The 26,755-nt window shown below is 37.5% G+C and overlaps 1 protein-coding gene across 8 annotated transcripts in view; it reads right to left on the reverse strand.

Annotated features, from left to right (window-relative positions):
* The window catches only part of DNAH12 (dynein axonemal heavy chain 12), a 210,342-nt gene that overhangs the window by 39,302 nt on the left and 144,285 nt on the right, over positions 1–26,755 (reverse strand). For 5 of the 8 annotated variants that reach the window (XM_049861985.1, XM_049861984.1, XM_049861987.1 and 2 more), the window contains one exon: positions 23,341–23,481. The exons of 1 other annotated variant lie outside the window; for it this stretch is intronic. In XM_049861985.1, the coding sequence (XP_049717942.1) occupies positions 23,341–23,481 (141 nt within the window). 2 more of the 8 variants (XM_049861990.1, XM_049861991.1) reach the window with 2 other exon arrangements.

Genomic DNA, 26,755 nt, shown 5'->3' on the forward strand with positions numbered 1-26,755 from the left:
ACGGAATACTACCCAACTCATTCTATGAAGCCACCATCTCCCTGATACCAAAACCAGATAAAGACATTACAAAAAAAGAAAATTACAGACCTATATCCCTCATGAACATAGACGCAAAAATCCTCAACAAAATTCTAGCCAATAGAATTCAACAACATATCAAAAAAATAATTCACCACGACCAAGTGGGATTTATACCAGGTATGCAAGGCTGGTTTAATATTAGAAAAACCATTAATGTAATCCACCACATAAATAAAACAAAAGACAAAAACCACATGATCTTATCAATTGATGCAGAAAAGGCATTTGACAAAGTCCAGCACCCATTTATGATAAAAACTCTCACCAAAATAGGAATTGAAGGAAAATTCCTCAACATAATAAAGGGCATCTATGCAAAGCCAACAGCCAACATCACTCTAAATGGAGAGAATCTGAAAGCATTTCCCTTGAGAACGGGAACCAGACAAGGATGCCCTTTATCATCGCTCTTATTCAACATTGCGCTAGAAGTCCTAGCCAGAGCAGTTAGGCTAGACAAAGAAATAAAGGGCATCCGGATTGGCAAGGAGGAAGTAAAATTATCTCTATTTGCAGATGACATGATCTTATACACAGAAAACCCTAAGGAATCCTCCAGAAAACTAGTGAAACTAATAGAAGAGTTTGGCAGAGTCTCAGGTTATAAGATAAACATACAAAAATCACTTGGATTCCTCTACATCAACAAAAAGAACATCGAAGACGAAATAACCAAATCAATACCATTCACAGTAGCCCCCAAGAAGATAAAATACTTAGGAATAAATCTTACCAAGGATGTAAAAGACCTATACAAAGAAAACTACAAAGCTCTACCATGAGAAATTAAAAAGGACCTACTTAAGTGGAAAAACATACCTTGCTCATGGATAGGAAGACTTAACATAGTAAAAATGTCTGTTCTACCAAAAGCCATCTATACATACAATGCACTTCCGATCCAAATTCCAATGTCATTTTTTAAGGTGATAGAGAAACGAATCACCAACTTCATATGGAAGGGAAAGAAGCCTCGGATAAGCAAAGCATTACTGAAAAAGAAGAAGAAAGTGGGAGGCCTCACTCTACCTGATTTCAGAACCTATTATACAGCCACAGTAGTCAAAACAGCCTGGTATTGGTACAACAACAGGTACATAGACCAGTGGAACAGAAATTGAGAACCCAGACATAAATCCATCCACATATGAGCAGCTGATATTTGACAAAGGCTCAGAGTCAGTTAATTGGGGAAAAGATAGTCTTTTTAACAAATGGTGCTGGCATAACTGGATATCCATTTGCAAAAAAAATGAAACAGGACCCATACCTCACACCAAGCACAAAAACTAACTCCAAGTGGATCAAAGACCTAAACATAAAGACTAAAACGATAAATATCTTGGAAGAAAAAATAGGGACAACCTTAGGAGCCCTAATACAAGGCATAAACAGAATACAAAACATTACCAAAAATGATGAAGAGAAACCAGATAACTGGGAGCTCCTAAAAATCAAACACCTATGCTCATCTGAAGACTTCACCAAAAGAGTAAAAAGACCACTTACAGATTGGGAAAGAATTTTCAGCTATGACATCTCCAACCAGCGCCTGATCTCTAAAATCTATATGATTCTGTCAAAACTCAACCACAAAAAGACAAACAACCCAATCAAGAAGTGGGCAAAGGATATGAACACACATTTCACTAAAGAAGATATTCAGGCAGCTAACAGATACATGAGAAAAAGCCCTCGATCATTAGCCATTCGAGAAATGCAAATTAAAACCACGATGAGATTCCATCTCACTCCAACGAGGCTGGCATTAATCCAAAAAACACAAAATAATAAATGTTGGAGAGGCTGCGGAGAGATTGGAACTCTTATACACTGCTGGTGGGAATGTCAAATGGTACAACCACTTTGGAAATCTATCTGGCGTTATCTTAAACAGTTAGAAATAGAACTACCATACAACCCAGAAATCCCACTCCTCGGAATATACCCTAGAGAAATAAGAGCATTCAGACAAACAGATATATGCACACCCATGTTTACTGCAGCTCTGTTTACAATAGCAAAAAGCTGGAAGCAACCAAGGTGTCCATCAATGGATGAATGGGTAAATAAATTGTGGTATATTCACACAATGGAATACTACGCATCGATAAAGAACGGTGACGAATCTGTGAAACATTTCATAACATGGAGGAACCTGGAAGGCAGTATGCTGAGCGAAATTAGAGGCAAAAGGACAAATATTGTATAAGACCACTATTATAAGATCCTGAGAAATAGTATAAACTGAGAAGAACACATACTTTTGTGGTTAGGAGGTGGGGAGGGAGGGAGAGTGGGAGAGGGTTTTTTACTGATTAATTAGTAGATAAGAACTACTTTAGGTGAAGGGAAGGACAACACTCAATACATGGAAGGTCAGCTCAATTGGACTGGACCAAAAGCAAAGAAGTTTCCGGGATAAAGTGAATGCTTCAAAGGTCAGCGGAGCAAGGGCAGGGGTTTGGGGAACATGGTTTAAGGGGACTTCTAAGTCAATTGGCAAAATAATTCTATTATGAAAACATTCTGCATCCCACTTTGAAATGTGGCGTCTGGTGTCTTAAATGCTAACAAGCGGCCATCTAAGATGCATCAATTGGTCTCAACCCACCTGGAGCAAAGGAGAATGAAGAACACTAAGGTCACACGACAACTAAGAGCCCAAGAGACAGAAAGGGCCACATGAACCAGAGACCTACATCATCCTGAGACCAAAAGAACTAGTTGGTGCCCGGCCACAATCGATGACTGCCCTGACAGGGAGCACAACAGAGAACCCCTGAGGGAGCAAGAGATCAGTGGGATGCAGACCCCAAATTCTCATAAAAAGACCATACTTAATGGTCTGACTGAGACTAGAGGAATCCCGGTGGTCATGGTCCCCAAACCTTCTGTTGGCACAGGACAGGAACCATCCCCGAAGACAACTCATCAGACATGAAAGGGACTGGACAGTGGGTAGGAGAGAGATGCTGATGAAGAGTGAGCTAATGATATCAGGTGGACACTTGAGACTGTGTTGGCATCTCCTGTCTGGAGGGGGGATGGGAGGATAGAGAGAGTTGGAAGCTGGCAAAATTGTCACGAAAGGAGAGACTGGAAGGGCTGACTCATTAGGGAGAGAGCAACTGGGAGTATGGAGTAAGATGTATATAAACTTATATGTGACAGTCTGACTTGATTTGTAAACGTTCACTTGAAGCTCGATAAAAGTTAATAAAAAAAAAAATTGAATGAAGCCAATTTCTGCTTCTAGCCAGGAAGGAGTAAACAGGACTGGACTTAGCCTCCTGCTGTAAACAACTAGAAAACTGGACAAAATGAATGAAACATCTGTATTTGGAAACTGTGTAACAGCCAGTGCAGGACTTTGGTCCCTGAAAGAAGGGACACAAAGAAGTGAGCCCCATGATTGCCTCAGCTGTCTGCCTGAAGGTACTTTCCAAACCATGCAGCAGGGAGGAGATCTAAATCAGAGTTTGGCAGTATTGCTGAGTTGAAGAGACAGAGACAAGAGTTAAGGAAGACTAAGGTAGCTCCCAAAAGGTCAGCAGTTCAAATCTCCCAGCTGCTCCTTGGAAACCCTATGGGGCAGTTCTACCCGGCCTATACAGTTGCTATGAGTCGGAACCAAATCAAAGGCACCTAACAACAACAAGGCAGCTCCCTAGAAAGAAGGGGGATTCATGGTAAAGGAGCTCCAGAAATCTGCATAGATGTCATCTTGTTTCTACTGTTAAATACTAAGGCATGGCTGAGTAGGGTAAAACTCCATCAGGCCAGCAAAGACTGTCTGGGGAGCTGTAAATTAAGTAACTCCCGCATCTCACACAGAGCTGGAAAATATGAGTTCTTGCCAGCCAGAGTTGAGTCCTTGTTGAAAAAACAAAATAAAACAAAACACCCGAGGAATTCAGTGGAGACTTCAGAGGGATCATCCCCTGCTAAGTGAAGCTAACCTAGCCTTAGCATAAAGGTTACTCTAAAACTGCCATAAGAAAGCTTAAAAAAAAAAAGCCTTTTGGATCAAACTAATCCAGTAGTACTTTAACTACCTACAAAAGTAAAGTCTAATGCTCTTTAAAGGAATAAAAAGGATCCAGCATTTATCAATATAAGATTCACAACATCCATAACCCGGAGAAAAATCAGTCAATAGAAACAGACCTAGAACAGATAGACATGATACAATTAGCAGAACAAGAATGTTAAAACAGCCATTATAAATAAATATGCCATTATAAAGCCATTATAAATAAATATGCTGAAGGTTTTAAAGGAAAATATAAACATAATGAAGAAAAAATGTAAGATATATATTGTTATTCTTACGTGCCATTGAATTGGCTCCAACTCATAGTGACCCTATGTATAACAGAACGAGACACTGCCCAGTCCTGTGCCATACCCACAATCATTGTTATGCTTGAGCCCACTGTTGCAGCCACTGTGTCAATTCATCTCACTGAGGGTCCTACTCTTTTTCGCTGACCCTCTACTTTACCAAGCATGATGTCCTTCTCCGGGGACTTAACTCTCCTGACAACATGTCCAAAGTATGCAAGACGTAGCCTCGCCATCCTTGTTTCTAAGGAGCATTCTGGTTGTACTTCTTCCAAGACAGATTTGTTTGTTCTTTTGGCAGTCCATGCCATATTCAATATTCTTCGCCAAGACCACAATTCAAAGGCATCGATTCTTCTTCTGTCTTCCTTATTCATTGTTCAGCTTTTGTATGCATATGGTACGACTGAAAATACCATGGCTCGGGTCAGGCATACCTTAGTCTTCAAGGGGTATGGTGAAAAGACAAAACCCTGACGCATATCTTTCCTGATTTTAAACCATGAAGTATCCCCTTATTCTGTCCAAACAGCTGCCTCTTGATCTATGTACAGGTCCCTCATGAGCACAATTAAGTGCTCTGGAACTCCCATTCTTTGAAATGTTATACATAATTTGTTATGATCCACACAGTTGAATACACTTGCGTAGTCAGCAAAATAGAGGTAAACATGAATTTTTGGCAGTTCCCTGTTGATATATTGCTGCAGCTGTTTTTGAATGATCTTCAGCAAAATTTTACTTGCATGGGATATCAACGATATTGTTTGATAATTTTCGCATTCAGTTGGATCACATTTCTTGGGAATAGGCGTAAATATAGATCTCCTCTAGTAGGTTGACCAGGTAGCTGTCTTCCAAATTTCTTGGCATAGATGTCTGAGCGCTTCCAGCACTGCACCCGTTTGTTGAAGCACCTCAACAGATGTTTTATCAATTCCTGGAGACTTGTTTTTTGCCAATGCTTTCAGTGCAGCTTGATGGAACGTCAACTAATTCTTTTTGGTATAATGACTCTGTGTATTCCTTCCATCTTCTTTAGATGTTTCCTGCATCGTTTAGTATTTTCCCCGTAGAATCCTCACTATTGCAACTCCAGGCTTAAATTTTTTCTTCAGTTTTTTCAGCTTGAGAAACGCCGAGTGTGTTCTTCCCTTTTGGTTTTCTATCTCCAGCTCTCTGCACATGTCATTACAATACTTTGTCTTCTCGAGCCGCCCTTTGAAGTCTTCTGTTCAGTTCTTTTACTTCATCATTTCTTCCTTTTGTTCAAGGGCAAGTGTCAGAGTCTCTCTGACTTCCATTTTGTTTTTTTTTTTTTCTTTCCTGTCTTTTTAATGACTTCTTGCTTTCTTCATGTATGATCTCCTTGATGTCTTTCCACAACTTGTCTGGTCTTTGGTCATTAGCATTCAATGCATCAAATCTATTCTTGAGATGGTCTCTAAATTCAGGTGGGACATACTCAAGGTCATACTTTCATTCTCATGGACTTGTTCTAATTTTCTTCAGTTTCAGCTTGAGCTTGCATATGAGCAACTGATGGTCTGTGCCACAGTTGGCCCCTGGCCTTGTTCTGACTGATGTTGAGCTTTTGCATAGTCTCCTTCCACAGAAGTAGTCGATTTGATTCCTGTGTATTCCATCTGGTAAGGTCCATGTGTGTAGTCGACATTTATGTTGGTGAAAAAAGGTATCTGCAATGAAGAAGTTGTTGGTCTTGCAAAATTCTATCATGCAGTCTCTGGCATCATTTCTATCACCGAGGCCAACTACTGATCCTTCTTCTTTGGTTCCATCTTTTGCATTCCAATCACCAGTAATTATCAACGCATCCTGATTGCATGTTCGATCAATTTAAGACTGCAGAAGTCAGTAAAAATCTTCAATTTCTTCATCTTTGGCCTTAGTGGTTGGTACATAAATTTAATAATAGTTGTATTAACTGGTCGTCCTTGTAGACTTATGGATATTATCCTATCACTGACAGCGTTGTATTTCAGGATAGATCTTGAAATGTTCTTTTTGATGATGAATGCAACGCCATTCCTCTTCAAGTTGTCATTACCAACATAGTAGACCAGACGATTGTCCAATTCAAAGTGGGCAATACCAGTCCATTTCAGCTCACTAATGCCTAGGATATTCATGTTTATGCGTTCCATTTCATTTTTGACGATCTCCAATTTTCCTAGATTCATACTTCATACATTCCATGTTTCAATTATTATGGATGTTTGCAGCTGTTTCTTCTCATTTTGAATTGCTCCACGTCAGCAGATGAAGGTACGGAAAGCTTGACTCCATCCACATCATTAAGGTCGACTCTACTTTGAGAAGGCAGTTCTCTCCCAGTCGTCTTTTAAGTGCTTTTCAACCTGTGGGGTTCATCTTCCGGCACTATTTCAGACAATGTTCCACTGCTATTCATGAGGTTTTCACTGGATAATTCTTTTCAGAAGAAGACTGCTTGGTCCTTCTTCCTAGTCTGTCTTAGTCTGGAAGCTCAGCTGAAACCTGTTCACCATGGGTGACCCTGCTGGTATCTGAATATTGCTGGCATAGCTTGAGCATCACAGCAACACACAAGCCCCCACAGTACAATAAACTCACAGACTTGTGGTGGAAGATATATATATATATATATATAACCAAATGCAACTTCTAGAGATAAGGAATATCTGAAATAAAAGTTCATTGATTTTTTTATCCCCAGATTTATAAAGTTGAAAGTACTCATTACCAGCAAAGCTGCACTACAGGAAACATTAAAGGAAGTCCTTCAGGTGGATGGAAATCTAGATCTACACAAAAGAAAGAAGAGGGCCAGAAACGATAACTATGTGGGTAAACATAAAAGACTTTTCTTATTATTTAAGTGTCTTTAAAAGATACTTGACTATTTAGAGTAAAATAACCACAATGCACTGTGGGGTTTATAACACATGTGCCAGTAAAATATATGGCAACAATAAAACAAAGGCCAGGAGGGGAGAAATGGAAGTACATTGTTGCACGTTTTTATACTATATACATACACATGAAGTATAAATTTACTAGATAGATTGTGATAAGGTAAAGAGTTATACTATAACTCAAAAGCAATTACTAAAAAAAAAATTATAGCTAATAAGTCAACAAAACTGATAACGTGGAATCATAAAAAATACTCAGTCTTGAAAAAGGCAGTCTGAAACATGAAAAAAGAACAGATGGATGAAATAGAAAACAAACAATAAGATGGTAGATTTAAACGTAATTGTATCTCTTATCACATTAAAATAGTCTGCATTGTAGAAGAGGGTAAAAGTAGCAAAAATAATTAGACTATGGCATTTTGAGGATGCATGTTGTAATTTCTATGTTAATCATTATAGAAGGAATAAGTAAGGGTATAACCAAGAGAAAAGAGAAGAAAAAAAGAAAAAGATTTTAAAATCGACTTTATAAAAAAGAAAGGGAAGAAAAAGCAAACATTTATCTGTTGAAATACATAGAAAAGAAATAATAAATTAAAAAAATATATAAATTATATTACATATTAATGGACTAAACATTACAATTAAAAGATAAAGATTGTCAAACTGGATTTGTAAAATCCTCAACTACATGCTGCTTTCAAGAAATCTCAAATATCAAGGTACAAAATGCTGAAAATAAAGGATGGAAAAAGGTAAACCTTATAAATACCAAATTATAGGGAAAAGTATGGCTATAGGCAAATCTGCTGCAAAAGACCTCTTTAAAGTGTTAAAAAGCAAAGACGTCCCTTTAAGGACTAAGGTGCACCTGACCCAAGCCATGGTATTTTCAATTGCCTCATATGCATGTGAAAGTTGGACAATGAATAAGGGAGACTGAAGAAGAATTGCTGCCTTTGAATTATGGTGTTGCTGAAGAACATTGAATATATTATGGACTGGCAGAAGAAGGAAAACATCTGTTTTGGAAGAAGTACAGCCAGAATGCTCCTTAGAAGCAAGGTTGGTGAGACTTCCTCTCACCTACTTTGGACATGTTATCAGGAGGAACCAGCCCCTGGAAAAGGACATCATGCTTGGTAAAGTAGAAGGTGAGCAAAAAAGGGGAAGACCCTCAATAAGATGGATTGACACAGTGGCTGCAACAGTGGGCTCAAGCATAACAATGATTGTGAGGATGGTACAGGATTGGGCAGTGTTTCGTTCTGTTGTACATAGGGCTGCTATTAATCAGAACCAACTTGATAGCACCTAACAATTTTTTTTAACAACATATTATTATTATTATCAGAAAAAGCAAACTTTAAGGCAAAAATCATTAGCAGAGGTAACCTGTAATACTTCACATTGATATAACGTTTTATTCACTTTAACAATTCTACATGTGTGTGGTCCTAATAGCATAGCCTCAAAATATATAATGCAAAATGTGAGCAAACTAGAAGGAGAAAAACTTAACTTCACAATCATACTGGGAGATTTTAACACACTTTTTTTCGGGAACTGATAAATCAGACAAAATAACTAGATGGGTTATAGATGATCTGAATAAGATAAACACACTTGAATTAGTTATAATATATAAAATCATGCACTCAATACATGCAGAATACTAAAAAATTGACCATATTCTGGATCATAAAAAAAAAAAGCAAGTCTAAATAAATATCAAAGGATTGAAATCCTACGAAATGTGTTACTTGTCCACACAGCAATTAACTTAGTAACCAATAACAAAAGAGAAACAGAAAATCCCTTAATGTTTGGAAATTAAGGAATACACTTCTAATTAACACATGGGTCAGAAATCACAATGAAAATTAGAAAACATTTGAACTGTATGGTAATGAAAATATTATACTGAAACATTTGATATTATATTTCAGTTTTACCTCTCAAGCAATGATTAGAGGTTACATATAAATATCAGAAAAAGAAGAAAGGTGAAAACCAATGACCTAAAAGTCCATATAAGAAAGCTGGAAAAGAAGAGTAAATCAAATCCCAAAAAAGTTAAAGGGAGGAAATAAGAAAGAACAGAAATTAATGAAATGGAAAACAAATACACAAGAGGATCTGATAGACCTCTCTTGACATTAAAAAGAAAAAAAGAGAAAGAATAAATAATATCGGAAATTAAAAAGGGAACATCACAGGAAAAGATAAGACATTCTGAACAACCTTATATCAATAATTTTTAATATTTAGATGAAATGGAAAAACTGACAAAATGAAAAACAGAATTATCTTATAACTCTTAAAGGAATTGAATCCATAATTTAAAACCTTCCCACAAAGAAAACTTCAGTTCCAGATGGCTTCAACAGTAAATTTTACTAGACATTTAAGAATGGAATTATGCCAATCTCACACAAACTCTTCAAGAGAATAGGAAAAAAGAGGGAATAAATCATTTTACAAGATCAGCATTTTTTAACATCAAAATCTGACAAGGGCAATAATAGAAATAAAAATTACAGTCCAATTCTGCTCACGCATATAGGTGCAAAATGCTGAAACAAAACATTTAATGCCTCTGGAAATGTTCCTAAGGGCATACAGTAAATGAAGAAATGTTTATTCAAGAAAACTTACTAAAACTAGGTAAGAATGGTAACAGTCTATGGCATCTAAACCAGGCCCTGTTCCCTCCTTTCCTTTTCCCAACTCAGCTTGATGAAAACTCCAGAAAGGAGCATCCAAAAACACAGGGCTCCCTCTCCTAACCCCAGCTCCCACTCAGAGGACTACAGTATCTTCTTCAGAGGGGCAGGACATCAGTATTTCTCATTCTTCCCCCAGTTACCTAACGCAGAGGCTAACTCCTGGGAAAGTTGTGGCCAAATGTTGCGATTCATTTCTTCCTCTGTACGGATAATACTGGGGCCCTGATTACCCTGGCTTGTTTGTTAAGTGGAGGTTTCACGCTAGGAGATATAAGCTTAGATGACCACAGGCTACAGCCATTGTGCCCCTCCACCAAGCAACCAGCTCCTAAAGCATGAGTTTCACTCAGAAAAAAAGCATGCCACTGTCGCTGCCTCTAGCTTCAGAGCTGTGGTTCAGAGATTTTGCTCAGGACAAGTAGGCCGCAAAACAGACAGCTCCAAAACTTTCCCAAAAGGAACCAGCTTCATTTATACCAGAGTGTGGGTAAGTTCAAGCCTATGGGTTCTCTCAAAAATAACGGAGGTGTTGGTGAAAAGTAATTAAAGAGGACGCTTGTAGTTTTCTTAGAGGAATAAGCTAAACCAGAGGCTGACTAGTTAACCAGACAGAATCAGGGAAATAGGTAAGAAGAGCCTTTCCAGAGTGTGATGCCTAATTTTGGTCGAACACTAGTCTAGATGTTGCTATGAAGGTATTTATATGTGATCAACATTTACAGTTATTTGACCTTAACTAAAGGCTCCATAATGTGGGCGGGCCTCATCCAATCAGCTGAAGGCCTTAAGGGCAAATACTGAGGTTTCCTGAGGGAAAAGGATTCTGCCTCAAGATGGTAAATAGACATCCTGTTGAATTTATAGCCCGTCTGGCTTACCAATCTTGGATACAAGACTGTTGGAGTTTCCAGTCAGTCACGTGACTATGGATTTTGAACTTGCCAATCCCTACAACTGCACAAGCTAATTCCTTAAAATATCTACCTGTCTACTTTGTCTCACATACTTTGGACATGTTATCCAGGGGGACCAGTCCCTGGAAAAGGACATTATGCTTGGTAGGGTAGAGGGTCAGCAAAAAAGAAGACCCTCAATGAGGTGGATTGATGCAGTGGCTGCAACAATGTGCTGCAAACATAGCAATGCTTGTGAGGCTGGTGCAGGACTGGGCAGTGTTTCATTCTGTTGTACATAGGGCTGCTATGAGTCAGAACCAACTCAATGGCACCTAACAACAACATCTATCTATCTACTTTATTGGTTTTGTTTCTCTGAAGAACCCTAAGACATGAAGTCAGAGCAAATCTCAAACAATGATCTCAAAAACTATTCTTGTAAAGGCACCTGAATTTGATTGGATCAGTCTGTGGAGCAATTTATTCCTGAAGACACTGTTGAAAATAATAGAGCTATCAGCCAGCAATTAGTAAAGCTGAAAGCTGGGTGTAGTCTGGGAAAGAGACAATTAAAGAGGGCCCTCCCAAACCACTGTCACCCCAAGGTGACTGTGTGCATGACCAAAGCGAAACCCTTCAACAAGCAACATCAGAGGCTTCACACTAAAGGAGGGAATTAGATTTTATTAAAATAATCTAAACCATCACTAAACAAATCAAGGAAATTAACAATAACAAGCTCCAGAAGGGAAGGGAGTCCTATATCCAGAGTTGCTACATTATCTAAAATATCCAGGTTCTAACAAAAAATGATGAGACATACAAAGAAACAGAAATGTCTGACCCACCCACAGGGAACAAAGCAGGCAATAAAACTGCCTGTAAGAGTAACCAGATGTTAGATTTAAAGACAAGGACTTCAAAGTAGCCATTAAAAATATATTCAAAGAATTAAAGGAAATCATGCTTAAAGAAGTAAAGGAAGGTATGATAACAATGTTTCATCAGCTAGAGAATATCACTAAAGAGACATTATGAAAAAAAGAGGAAATTCTGGAACTGAAAAGTACAATAACTGAAATGAAAAATGTACTAGAGGAGCTCAATAGTAGATTTGGACTTGCAGGAGAAATAATTAGAAAACTTGAAGATAGTTTGATAGAAACTATGTAGTTCAAAGAATAGAGATAAAAAAGAGTGAAGAAAAATAAACAGAGCCTCAGACACCATTAAGTACACCAACATATGTGTAATGCAAAGGGCAGAAAGAGAGGGGAGAGAGAGAGAAACAGAAATAATGTTTCAAAAATAATGGCTAAAAATTTGCAAAATTTGAAGAAAAACTTTAATTTACACATCCATAAAGTTCAAAAACTCAAAGTAGGGTAAACACAAATACATCCACAAATATTTTTAACATCATATTAAATATGTTGAAAGCCAAAAACAAGAAGAAAATCTTGAAAGCAGCAAGAGAAAAAAGAATTGTTGCTTACAAGGGAATTCCAATAAGATTAACAACAGATTTCTCATCGGTAACAATGAAGACCATACAGCCTTTGTAAAAAACGGTGCAGTGGTTCCTCAAAAAACTAGATGGAGAGCTGCCATATGACCCAGCAATTCCACTCCTAGAGTATATACTCTAGGGATCTAATAGAAGTGACACGAAAAAACATATGCACACCTATGTTCATCACAGCACTATCTGCAATAGTAAAAAGATGGAAAAACCTAAGTAACCAAGAACGGATGAATGGATAAGTAAAATGTGGTACATACATACAATGGAATACTACTCAGTGATAAAGAAAAGTGAGTTCCCAAAACATACTGGAACATGAATGAACCTGTAGGGCATTATGTTGCATGAAATAAGTCAATAAAAAAAAAATATTGTACGTTCTCACTCTTATTAAATGATACGAACAAGTAAACATACAGAAACTAATGCTTATTAGTGGTTACCAGGGATGGGGGATGAGGAGGATTCACTCTCTACATAGTAGACACTTGTTGTTTTGGTGATGGGAAAAGTAATATCAAATGAGGGTGACAATGACAGGGCTGCAAGATACATAAAACGAACTCTAACAGCATTGAAAAGTGAGATAGACAGCTCCACAATAATAGTAGGAGACTTCAACACACCACTTTCGGAGAAGGACAGGACATCCAGAAAGAAGTTCAATAAAGACACGGAAGATCGAAATGCCATAATCAACCAACTTGACCTCGTAGACATATACAGAACACTCCATCCAACAGCAACCAACTATACTTTCTTTTCCAGTGCACATGGAACATTCTCTAGAATAGACCACATATTAGGTCATAAAGCAAACCTTAGCAGAATCCAAAACACTGAAATATTACAAAGCATCTTCTCTGACCATAAGGCCATAAAAGTGGAAATCAATAACAGGAAAGGCAGGGAAAAGAAATCAAACACTTGGAAACTGAACAATACTCTGCTCAAAAAAGACCAGATTATAGAAGACATTAAGGATGGAATAAAGAAATTCATAAAATCCAATGAGAATGAAAACACTTCTTATCAGAACCTTTGGGACACAGCAAAAGCGGTGCTCAGAGGCCAATTTATATCAATAAACGCACACATCGAAAAAGAAGAAAGGGCCAAAATCAAAGAATTATCCATACAACTTGAACAAATAGAAAGAGAGCAACAAAAGATACCCACAGGTACCAGAAGAAAACAAATAATAAAAATTAGAGCTGAACTAAATGAAATAGAAAACAGAAAAACAATTGAAAGAATTAACGAGACCAAAAGCTGGTTTTTGGAAAAAATCAACAAAATTGATAAACCACTGGCCAAATTGACAAAAGAAAAACAGGAGAGGAAGCAAATAACCTGAATAAGAAATGAGATGGGCGATGTTACAACAGACCCAACTGAAATTAAAAGAATCATATCAGATTACTATGAAAAACTATACTCAAACAAATTAGAAAACCTAGAAGAAATGGATGAATTCCTAGAAACACACTACCTACCTAAACTAACACAGAGGTAGAACAACTAAACAGACTCATAACAGAAGAAGAGATTGAAAAGGTAATCAAAAAACTCCCAACAAAAAAAAGCCCTGGTCCAGATGGCTTCACTAAAGAGTTCCACCAAACTTTCAGAGAAGAGTTAACACCACTACTACTAAAGGTATTTCAGAGCATAGAAAAGGAAGGAATACTACCTAACTCATTCTATGAAGCCACCATATCCCTGATACCAAAACCAGGTAAAGATACCACAAGAAAATTATAGACCTATATCCCTCATGAATGTAGATGCAAAAATCCTTAACAAAATTCTAACCAATAGAATTCAACAACATATCAAAAAAATAATCCACTGTGACCAAGTGGGACTCACACCAGGCATGCAGGGATGCTTCAACATTAGAAAAACAATTAATGTAATCCACCACATAAATAAAACAAAAGACAAGAATCATATGATTTTATCAATTGATGCAGAAAAGGCATTTGACAAAGTTCAACACCCATTCATGATAAAAAAAAAACTCTCAGCAAAATAGGAATAGAAGGAAAATTCCTCAACATCATAAAGGGCATTTATACAAAGCCAACAGTCAACATCACCTTAAATGGAGAGAGCCTGAAAGTATTCCCACTGAGATCAGGAACCAGACAAGGATGCCCTTTATCACCACTCTTATTCAACATTGTGCTGGAAGTCCTAGCCAGAGCAATTAGGCTAGATAAAGAAATAAAGCGCATCCAGACTGGCAAGGAAGAAGTCAAAATATCTCTATTTGCAGATGACATGATCTTATACACAGAAAACCCTAAGGAATCCTCCAGAAAACTACTGAAACTAATAGAAGAGTTCAGCAGAGTATCAGGATACAAGATAAACGTACAAAAATCAGTTGGATTCCTCTACACCAACAAAAAGAACATTGAAGAGGAAATCACCAAATCAATACCATTTACAGTAGCCACCAAGAAGATAAAATACTTAGGAATAAATCTTACCAGAGATGTAAAAGACTTATGCAAAAAAAAACTACAGTACACTTATGCAAGAAACCAAAAGAGACTTACGTAAGTGGAAGAACATATCTTGCTCATGGATAGGAAGACTTAATATTATAAAAATGTCTAATCTACCAAAAGCGATCTATACATTTAACGCAATTCCGATCAAAATCCCAAAGACATTCTTTAATGAGATGGAGAAACAAATCACTAATTTCATATGGAAGGGAAAGAGGCCCCGGATAAATAAGGCATTACTGAAAAAGAAGGACAAAGTGGGAGGCCTTACTTTACCTGATTTTAGAACCTTTTATACTGCCACAGTAGTCAAAATAGCCTGGTACTGGTACAACAACAGATACGTGGACCAATGGAACAGAATTGAGAATCCAGACATAAATCCATCCACATATGAGCAGCTGATATTTGACAAAGGCCCCAAAACAGTTAAATGGGGAAAAGACAGTCTTTTAACAAATGGTGCTGGCATAACTGGATATCCATCTGCAAAAAAATGAAACAAGACCCGTACCTCGCTCCATGCACAAAAACTAACTCAAAATGGATCAAAGACCTAAATATAAAATCTAAAACGATAAAGATCATGGAAGAAAAAATAGGGACAATGTTAGGAGCCCTAATACATGGTATAAACAGTATACAAAACATTATAAAGAATGTAGAAGAAAAACTAGATAACTGGGAGCTCCTAAAAATCAAACACCTATGCTCATCCAAAGACTTCATCAAAAGAGTAAAAAGATTACCTACAGACTGGGAAAAAGTTTTCAGTTATGACATTTCTGATCAGTGCCTGATCTCTAAAATGTACATGATACTGCAAAAACTCAACTGCAAAAAGACAAATAACCCAATCAAAAAATGGGCAAAAGATATGAATGGATACTTCACTAAAGAAGACATTCAGGTAGCTAACAGATACATGAGGAAATGTTCACGATCATTAGCCATTAGAGAAATGCAGATCAAAACTACAATGAGATTTCATCTCACTCCAACAAGGCTGGCATTAATCCAAAAAACACAAAATAATAAACGTTGGAGAGGCTGTGGAGAGACTGGAATACTTATACACTGCTGGTGGAAATGTCAAATGGTACAACCACTTTGGAAATCCACTTGGCGCTTCCTTAAAAAGCTAGAAATAGAATTACCACAAAAAAACAGTCGGGCAATCCCACTCCTGGGAATATATCCTAGAGAAATAAGAGCCTTTACACGAACAGATATATGCACACCCATGTTTATTGCAGCACTGTTTACAATAGCAAAAAGATGGAAGCAACCAAGGTGCCCATCAACGGATGAATGGATAAATAAATTATGGTATATTCACACAGTGGAATACTACGCATCAATAAAGAACAGTGAGGAATCTGTGAAACATTTCATAACATGGAGGAAGCTGGAAGGCATTATGCTGAGTGAAATCAGTCAGTTGCAAAAGGACAAATTTGTATAAGACCACCATTATAAGAACTTGAGAAATAAACTGAGAAGAAAACATTCTTTCATGGTTATGAGAGGGGGGAGGGAGGGTGAGAGAGGGGCATTCACTAATTAGATAGTAGATAAGAACTACTTTAGGTGAAGGGAAAGACAGCACATAATACAGGGGAGGTCAGCACAATTGGACTAAACCAAAAGCAAAGAAGTTTCCTGAATAAACTGAATGCTTCAAAGGCCAGCGTAGCAGGGGCGGGGTTTGGGGACCATGGTTTCAGGAGACATCTAAGTCAATTGGCATAATAAAATCTATTAAGAATACATTCTGCATCCCACTTTGAAGAGTGGCGTCTGAGGTCTTAAACGCTAGCAAGCAGCCATCTATCACGCATCAGTTGGTCTCAACCCACCTGGATCAAAGGAGAATGAAGAACACCAAGGACGCAAGGTGATTACGAGCCCAAGAGACAGAAAGGGCCACATGAACCGGAGACTACATCATCCTGAGACCAGAAGAACTAGATGCTGCCTGGCTACAACTGATGACTGCCCTGACAGGGAACACAACAGAGAAACCCTGAGGGAGCACGAGAGCAGTCGGATGCAGACCCCAGATTCTCATATGACCAGACTTAATGGTCTGACTGAGACTAGAAGGACCCTGGTGGTCATGGCCCCCAGACCTTCTGTTGGCCCAGGACAGGAACCATTCCCGAAGCCAACTCTTCAGACATGGATTGGACTGGACAATGGGTTGGAGAGGGATGCTGGTGAGGAGTGAGCTTCTTGGATCAGGTGGACACTTGAGACTATGTTGGCATCTCCGGCCTGGAGGGGAGATGAGAGGGTGGAGGGGGTTAGAAGCTGGCAAAATGGACACGAAAAGAGAGAGTGGAGGGAGAGAGTGGGCTGTCTCATTAGGGGGAGAGTAATTGGGAGTGTGTAGCAAGGTGTATATGAGTTTTTGTGTGAGAGACTGGCTTGATATGTAAACTTTCACTTAAAAAATTATTACAAAAAAATAAACCAAAAAAAAAAAAATGATGGTGATATGTACATGGCCTGATGAAGGTAAATGATGTCACTAAAAAGTACACAAGAAAAAAGACTTGAAAAACTAATCATCAACTTCATATGGAAAGGAAAGAGGATCTGGATAAACAGAGCATTATTGAAGAAAAAGAACCAAGTAGGAGGCCTCACACTACCTGATCTTAGAACCCACTATACAGCCATGGTAGTCAAAATAGCCTGGTACTGGTACAATGACAGACACATAGACCAATGGAATGGAATCAAGAACCCAGATATAAATCCATCCACTATGTCCAGCTGATCTTTGACAAAGGACCAAAGTCCGTTAAATGGGAGAAAAGGCAGTCTTTTCAACAAATGATGCTGGCAAAACTGGATATCCATCTATAAAAAGACGAAACAGGACCCATACCTCACACCATGCACCAAAACTAACTCAAAATGGATCAAAGACCTAAAAATAAAACTTAAAACGATAAAGATCATGGAAGAAAAAACAGGGACAATGCTAGCGGCCCTAATACATAGCATAAATAGAATACAAACCATAACTAACAATGCACGAACACCAGAAGAGAAACTAGGTAACTGGATGCTCCTAAAAATGAAACACTTATGTTCATCAAAAGACTTCACCAAAAGAATAAAAAGAGAACCTACAGACTGGGAAAAGTTGTTCGGCTACAAGACACCCGACCAAAGGTCTAATCTCTAAAATCTGTAAAATACTTTGACTCCTCAACAACAAAAAAACAAATAATCCAATTAAAAAATGGGCAAATGATATGAACAGACACCTCACCAAAACATACACCATACACAATTCAATAATTTCTACAATGTACAGTTCAGTGACTTTGATTACATTCTTCGAGTTGTACAAACCATTCTCACCCTCCTTTTCAGAGTTGCTCCTCCCTGTCTTAGTCATCCTATGATGACTAAGTTTCCTATCTAATCTTTTGAGTTGCTGTTATCTATTTTATACCATATTGATAGATCTTAAAGAAGCACAACACTTAAGGCTGACATCCTTTACTGTTGTTGTTGTTAGGTGCCGTTGAGTCGGTTCCGACTCGTAGCGACCCTACGCACAACAGAACAAAACATTCTCCAGTCCTGCGCCATCCTCACAATCCTTGTTATGCTTGAGCCCATTGTTGCAGCCACTGCGTCAATCCACCTCGTTGAGGGTCTTGCTCTTTTCTGCTGACCCTGTACTTTGCTGACCCTGTACTTTGCTAAGCATGATGTCCTTCTCCAGAGACTGATGCCTCCTGACATGTCCAAAGTATTTAAGACACAGTCTCACCATCCTTGCTTCTAAGGAGCATTCTGGTTGTACTTCTTCCAAGACAGCTTTATTCGTTCTTCTGGCAGTCTATGGTATATTCAATATTCTTCGCCAACACCACAATTCAAAGGCACCAATTCTTCTTTGGTCTTCCTTACTCATTGTCCAGCTTTCACATGCATATGATGTGATAGAAGCCCTGGTGGCATAGCGGTTAAGTGCTATGGCTGCTAACCAAAGGGTCGGCAGTTTGAATCCGCCAGGTGCTCCTTGGAAACTCTATGGGGCAGTTCTACTCTGTCCTATAGGGTTGCTATGAGTCGGAATCGACTCGACAGCACTGGGTTTGGTTTTACATTCTTTACTAGTTAAGCTAAACTATTGTTTGGCTTTAAGAAGACTTCAGGGGGTAGATTTGGTTTAAGGTTTAAAGATCCTCTCAAGGCAATAGTTTCAGGGGTTCATTTAGCCTCTATGGCTCCGGAAAGTCTGGATTCCATGAGAATTTGAATTTCTGTTCTGCAATAATAATTTTTTTTAAGTCAGATAATAATAAGTGTCGGTGAGAATATGGAGAAATTGAAACACTCATACACTGCTGGTAGGAAAATAAAATGATGTAGCCACTTTGGAAAACAGTCTAGGAATTCCTCAAAAAGTTAAACATAGATACCATTTGACTCAGCAATTTTACTCCAAATATACACCCAAGAGAAATGAAAACATATGCCCACACAAAAATTTGTACATGAATGTTCATACCAGCATTATTCATAATTGCAAAAAGGTACAATGGATGAATGGATAAACAAAATGTGGTAGGTATATCAAGTCAATGGAATATTATTGAACCACAAAAAGAAATGAAGTTCTGGTATATGCTATAATGAGTGAAACTTGAAAACATTATGCTAAGAAGTCAGCCACAAAAAACCACATATTACATGATTTCATTTGTATGAAATGTCCATAATAGGCTAATATACAGACAGAAAGTATATTAGTTGTTGTTTAGGGCTGGGGTTAGGGGAAAAGATGAGGAAATCAGGAGGTGATAGTTAAAGGGTACAGGGTTTCCTTTTGAAGTGATGAGAATGTTCTAAAATTGATAGTAAAGATGTTTACACAACTCCTTGAATATACAAAAGCCACTGAACTGTGCACTTTAAATGGGTGAATTGTATGGTATGTGAATTATATCTTCATAAAGCTGTTACAGAAAACCAATCAATATAACAAATTCAGAATAAAGGAAAAATATCTCAAAAAATGAAGAAGAAATGATTTGATAAAATTCAACATTCATTCATGATTAAAAAAAAAGTCTTCATGAGCTAGTAATATAAAGGAACAATGAAAATTTGTAAAAGGTCTTTATAAAAAGCCCACAGTAAACATTGATCTTAGTGGTGAGATATCAAAAACATTCCCTTTGAGCCTGGGAATGAGGTAAGAACGCTTGCTATCACCATTTCTATTCTACATTGTACTTGAAGCCCTAAACAGTGTAAAAAAGATAAAATATTTAAAAAAATTAAATTTTCATTATACATAGACAATATGATTATGTTAATAGAGACCACAAATAATCTATAGATAAATTATTAGAATTAACAATTGAGTTTAACAAGGTCGCTGGATACCAAATAAATGTATAAAAAGTTGATTGTTATTCTATGCCCTAGCAAAAACAAAGTTAAAAAATGAAATAGAGTAAAAGATGCCACTTACCATAGCATCAAGAATTTTCAACTACCTAGGAATAAACCTAATAAAAGATGTACAAGACACAGAAATTTAAAGACATGATAGAGAAAAATGAAAGAAGAACTAAGGAAATGGAGTGACATACTAGGTTCTTTGACTGGAATACTCAATATTACAAAGCTGTTAATTTTCTACAAACTTATCTGTAGTTTTAACACACTTTCAATCCAAATTCCAACAGGATGCTGGGTATTTTTACCCCTTGAAATTTGACAAGCAGATTCTAATATTTATATGGAAATATGAAGATCCAAGAATAGAAGGACACTCTTGTATAAAAGACAATCAAGATGAGATGGCATTGTTTACCGGAAATCAAGACTTATTTTAAGGTTAATTATAGACAAATACACTAATGGAACTAAATATAGAGCCCAGAAATAGACTTAGATATATGGGTGTATGATTTATAGCAAAGATGGCACCACAGAGCAGTGGGGGAAAGAAGGTCTTTTCAACAAGTGAGTTTCTGTACGGAAAATAGCGGAACTTGGTATCTACCTCAGACCATGCACACTAATCATTCCATGGGCTTATAGACCCAAATATGAAAGGCAAAATAATAAAATGTCATGATAATGATAGAGGAGAGTTATCTTCATAATTTTGGGGTGGAGAAGGATTTCTCATTAAGCACAAACCATAAGCTGGACTATATTAAAATTAAGAACTTCTGTTCCACAAAAGCCAGCATTAAAAAAATGAAAAAAACAAGCTAGAGAGCTGGAGACATTATGTACCACACATAATTGTCAAGGGATTTGTATCCAGAATACATAAAGAATTTATACAAATCAATAAGAAAATCACACACACACAAACCCAATTGAGAAATGGGCAAATGCTGTGAACAGGCACTTCACAAAAAAGGATTTTCGAACAGCCTATAAACATGAAAAAATGCTCAGCTCATCTGTCATCAGGAAAATGTAAATTCAAACTACAACACAATAATACCTCCCACATACCAAATGTATTTTAAAAATGGCTACACAGAATGTTGGAGGGAATTTGGAGTAATAGAATGCTCAAACACTGCTAATGGATGTAACCTGGTATGATTATTCTGGGAAACAGCTTGCAAGATTTTTTTCTAGGTCTCTTCCTAACAGAAATATGTGCACCAAGAGATATATAATGGAGAGCTCACAGAATCATTATTTTTAATAGCTTCAAATGGAAACAACCCAGATATTCATCAACAGTAGAAATGATAAATTGTTATGTATTCTTATAATGAAATCTTGCTGCTGTGGTTGTTGGTTGCCATCAAGTCAATTCTGACTCATGGCAACCTCATGTGTGCTGTGGCCTTTTGGAAGCAGATCGCCAGGCCTATCTTCCGTGACTGCACTGGGTGGATTTTTTTTTTTTCATTTCTTAATCTTTGAGTTTATTTGTTTGGTTTTTCATCTCTGTTCTCAGGAAGACAAATTTCCTTGCTCTTTCCCATGGAGAATGTTTTTTGGTCACCATCTGGAAGACAGAGGTAGCTCTTCACGGCTCTAGGCTTTATGTAGGAGCTTCTATCTAGCCACTTAATTCCTAGGATTCATGCCTTACATGTGTGTCAAAACCCCAACCCCTGGGATTTATATATGGTCTCAATACCCTCAGGAGCCATAGTCAATGAATTCCCATTTATGTTGTGGCTTGGCTTTTAGTTCCCTTCTCATTTCTGGAAACTCAGGTTTTCCCTTTCTTTTCTTTCAAGCTCAGTTTTATAATTTTTTTTTTAAATAATTTTTATTGAGCTTTAAGTGAACGTTTACAAATCAAGTCAGTCTGTCACATATAAGCTTATATACACCTTACTCCATACTCCCACTTACTCTCCCCCTAATGAGTCAGCCCTTCCAGTCTCTCCTTTCATGACAATTTTGCCAGTTTCTAACCCTCTCTACCCTCCTATCTCCCCTCCAGACAGGAGATGCCAACACAGTCTCAAGTGTCCACCTGATACAAGTAGCTCACTCTTCATCAGCATCTCTCTCCTACCCATTGTCCAGTCCCTTCCATGTCTGATGAGTTGTCTTCAGGAATGGTTCCTGTCCTGGGCCAATACAAGGTTTGGGGACCATGACCGCTGTACTCCTCTAGTCTCAATCAGACCATTAAGTCCGGTCTTTTTATGAGAATTTGGGGTCTGCATCCCACTGATCTCCTGCTCCCTCAGGGGTTCTCTGTTACTGGGTGGATTTTTACCACCAATCTTTGGGCTAGTAGTCTATCACTTAACCTTTTCAGCCACCTAGGGATAAGGTAGTGAAAACAAACTACAGCCTCTCATTAACAATATGGATAAACCTCATAAATGTAATCTTGAGAAAAAGAAGTCAGATAAAAAAAATACATACAATTTGTTTTTATTCAAAACTAAACTGCAGTGTTAGAAGTCAGGATGTCCATTACCCTGGGGAGGAGAAAGAGGGTGGGTAATCGAGAATGACTACAAGAAAGGCTTCAGGAATGATGGAAATGTTCTATTCATGACCTGGAGAGTGGTTACACATATTTTCACTTTGTAAGAATTTATTGAACTGTATGTTAACATTTTGTGAATTTTTCTGTATGATCTAAATTTTTTAAATCAAATAAACATCAAAACACAAATACTATTGTAGAAGCCGTTGCTATCAGTGAAACGTGCAAGTAAAATCATGAATTAAGCAGTGGGAAAATATGATATTCTTCTGCGAAAAGCTGTATTTTTAAGATTAGATCTTCCTGGTAAAAGTGTTCTAAATATATAAACTCAGAAAAAATAAGTAACTTACAGAAGAAGATTGGCACATAACAGAAAGGAAAACAACAGCTTGTCCTTCTCAAATAGTGATCGGCATATATTACAATATAAGTTGTATGTGAAGTGGTCATTTAAATATCGTAGGCGCTTTTCCAAAATTTTGGATTTGTTACTAAAAGGTTAAAAGAAAAAAAAAAAAGGAAAATATACTGAGTCAAAACAAAACTAAGAAAAAAACAAGTAACATATGAATTAAAATATGTTATTTTTATTTTATCCAGTATTAAAAACATACTGTGTGTGGAACTGCACACATGCGCACACACATACACAGAAATGAGCACGTGTAAAACTGGTGAAATTTGAACAAACTCTATGGATTGTACAAATGCTAGTTTCCTGGTTATGACATTGTATTATAGTTATGCAAGATGTCACCACTGGAAAAACTGTGTGAAGAGTATAAAAACAAAAAACAAAAAACCCAGTGCCATTGGTGAAGAGTATAGGAGACCTCATTATACATTTTTTCTTTGAAGTTTCTTGTGAATATGTAAGTATTTCAAAATAAAAAGTTTTAAAAAATAGAGCATACTCCTATGAGTATGTGCAGTTCAATGACATTGGTTATCTACTTCACAAGGTGCCACCATTGTAACTATATCTACCCATGCTGTTACATCACCATTTAGACTCTCTGCCCTTAAAGTTCTCATCTGGGCCTTAGATTAACTGTTGACAGTTTGAACTTACATAGATAATTCTTTATAAGAGCGCAGTGTTCAAGGCAAACATCCTTTATTGAGCTAAACTGTTGTTTAGTTTAACAATGGCTTCATGGGATAGTTTTGATTCAAGGTTTAAAAATTATTGGTGGGCAATATATTCAAGGGTCCCCCAGTCTCAATGGATCCAGTAAGTCTGGTTTCCACATGAATTTGAAGTTCTGTTCCCCAATTTTCTTCCTTCGGATCAAGATCCATCTATTGGGTCCTTGATCAAAATATTCAGTACTGGTGGCCCGGCACCATCCAGTTCTTCAGGTCTCATGGCAGAAGATGTAGAAGTTCATAGTGGCAATTAAACTTGGAGTCCATTTCTTTCTCTGATTCCTAGGTTTCCTTCGTCCTCTGCTGTTCCATGTGAATAGAGACCAATTGTTATATCTTGAGTGGCTGCTCACAAGCTTTTAAAACTCCAGGCGCCACTTACTGAACTTGGAGTTAGAAGGCTTCATGTTTTTATTACTTTTGGAAAATTCTCTGCATGTACTTCTTTAAATAAAACTTTGTCCCACTCTCTCTTTCCTCTCTATATAGGATTCCAATTATACATATGATAGAACTTTCAACTATGTCTCCTTTTCTCTGTGCTTCAATCTACATATTTCCTTCTAACCTATAAACCACCTCACTAATCTTCCCTTTTGCTTTATTTAATCTGCTATTAAACCATATATTGAGTTCTTAATTTCAATCATTGCATATTTTGGTTCTAGAATTTCCATTTAATTAAAAAAAAATAGATTCCAAGTCTCTGGTGAAATTTGCCTCCATTTTCTCCAACATATTGACAACAGTTGTTTTAAAGAACCTGAATGATAACTACACTATCTGTATCACTTGCTGGTCTATTTCTACTGCCTGTTTTTCACTTGAATCTAGCCCTTTGGTTATTTCTTGGCATGCCTGGTGAACTGTTATTGAATACTGGCTACAGTGTGTGAAAAACTGAATAGCGAAAAACTGATTTGAATAGTGTATCTTCCTCCAGAGAGTATTTAATTCTCTGACAAGCAGAAAGAGAGAGGACATGGGCAGATCTAGCCAAGGCTAAGCTTCACATTTTGCTATGTTTGCTCTTTTCCCCATACTCTCAGGAAATTGCTCCTCCTGAGAGCTCAAATGGGTGTATACCAGTACCCCTCTACCTCAGCAAGCTCTGAGTTTCAATCTCTGTCTTCCCAGCTCCACGAAATTTCTGCATAGTTCTTTATCCTTCTGGTTGCAGATTTCTTCCCTGTTTCCTTACTCTGCTGTTCCCTCCTCTCCAGGATCTTGTGCCCTCAACTTCCAGCCATGTTGGCAGCCCCAAACTCTAACCTCTGGATGCTCAGTCTAATTAGACTATCACCAGCCCTAGATTGCTGCTTTCCACTTTGCTTCCATTCCCTTGCACCGAGAATCAGCAAAAATCCTAAAGGAAAAAGTGGATGTCAATGTGGGGTTCAACTTGGTGTGCTTTTCTTCTCTCCAGTATCTTATATCTCAAATTCTGATTTCACTGGTTGCTCTCCAGCGCTTTAAAGGCTTTTATACTTGTTCCTAATGGAGACAGTCAGATACAAGCTACTGTGTAGTGGTCAGAAGCAGAAATTTACCCCTCCCCCTGCCCTTTAAATTTCAATGACTATAGGGTTTTTCTTAATTTCAATAAGTTTCATCTGGATCTTTTTCAAATCTCTTGCTCTCTTTTCATTGCATCTTACCGTTTCCTTAAGTTTTCTATTTTTCTTTCATCTCTTTAATCTTCAAAACATACTTATTTTACGTTCTTTTTACAGATCTTAAAAATTATCCAAGTTACTGGGAGTGCTAATCCTCCTCATTTGTCTCTATGCTGACTCTCTATGGTAGTTCATTTCCTCATTTGTTTTCTAATTTTTTACTGTGAGCTCATCATTGATGGGAATTATTCATGTGGAAATCCTGAATAGCCTCAGTTGTAGAAGTGTCCCTCCAGAATAGTTTTGTGTTTAAATCTCCCACGCCCCTAGATAACTTTGGGGGTCACAGTCTGGAACCAACATTTATGCCAATTCCTCGACTTGAATTTCTTCCATTACATGAAAAAAAAAAAAAAAAAACTATGAGCTGCATAAATTCAAATTCCAAATCCCAGCTGGGGTAACTTAGGCATTTCAATCACCCAAGAGAGACTGCTCTATCAAGAGCCCACACAGAAACAAATTTCTTATAGTACATATGGTAGAATCAATCATATTTTTATTTTACTTAGCGTGTATAACCTCACCCAAACTCATTGCCATTGAGTCAATTACGACTAATCGTGACCCTGTATTAGCAGCTGAGTGCTTTAACCATAGTGTCACCAGGGCTCCTTTTAGCATGTCTAGCAGTTACCAAATAGCAGAAATTGTTACAAACACTTCACAAAGAGTACCTCATTTAATTCTCATTAACAACTCCATAATTAAGTACTACTATTTTTTTTTATTATCACTATTTTGCAGGTCAGGAAAACTGAGGCAATTACGGAAAGGCTGTCTTGTGCCTGTGGTCACACAGCTTGCATGCTGCAGAACTAAGATTTAATGCCTGGCTCCAGCATGACTCTAAAATCTGTATATACTCATTAATTGTTTAAAGTGAAAATATCTAGCAAGCTACTAGAAATGTGAGACTGAAGACTTGTAGAGACCTCCA

This window comes from Elephas maximus, chromosome 20 (genome assembly GCF_024166365.1).
Source record: "Elephas maximus indicus isolate mEleMax1 chromosome 20, mEleMax1 primary haplotype, whole genome shotgun sequence".
Classification (NCBI taxonomy): domain Eukaryota; kingdom Metazoa; phylum Chordata; class Mammalia; order Proboscidea; family Elephantidae; genus Elephas; species Elephas maximus.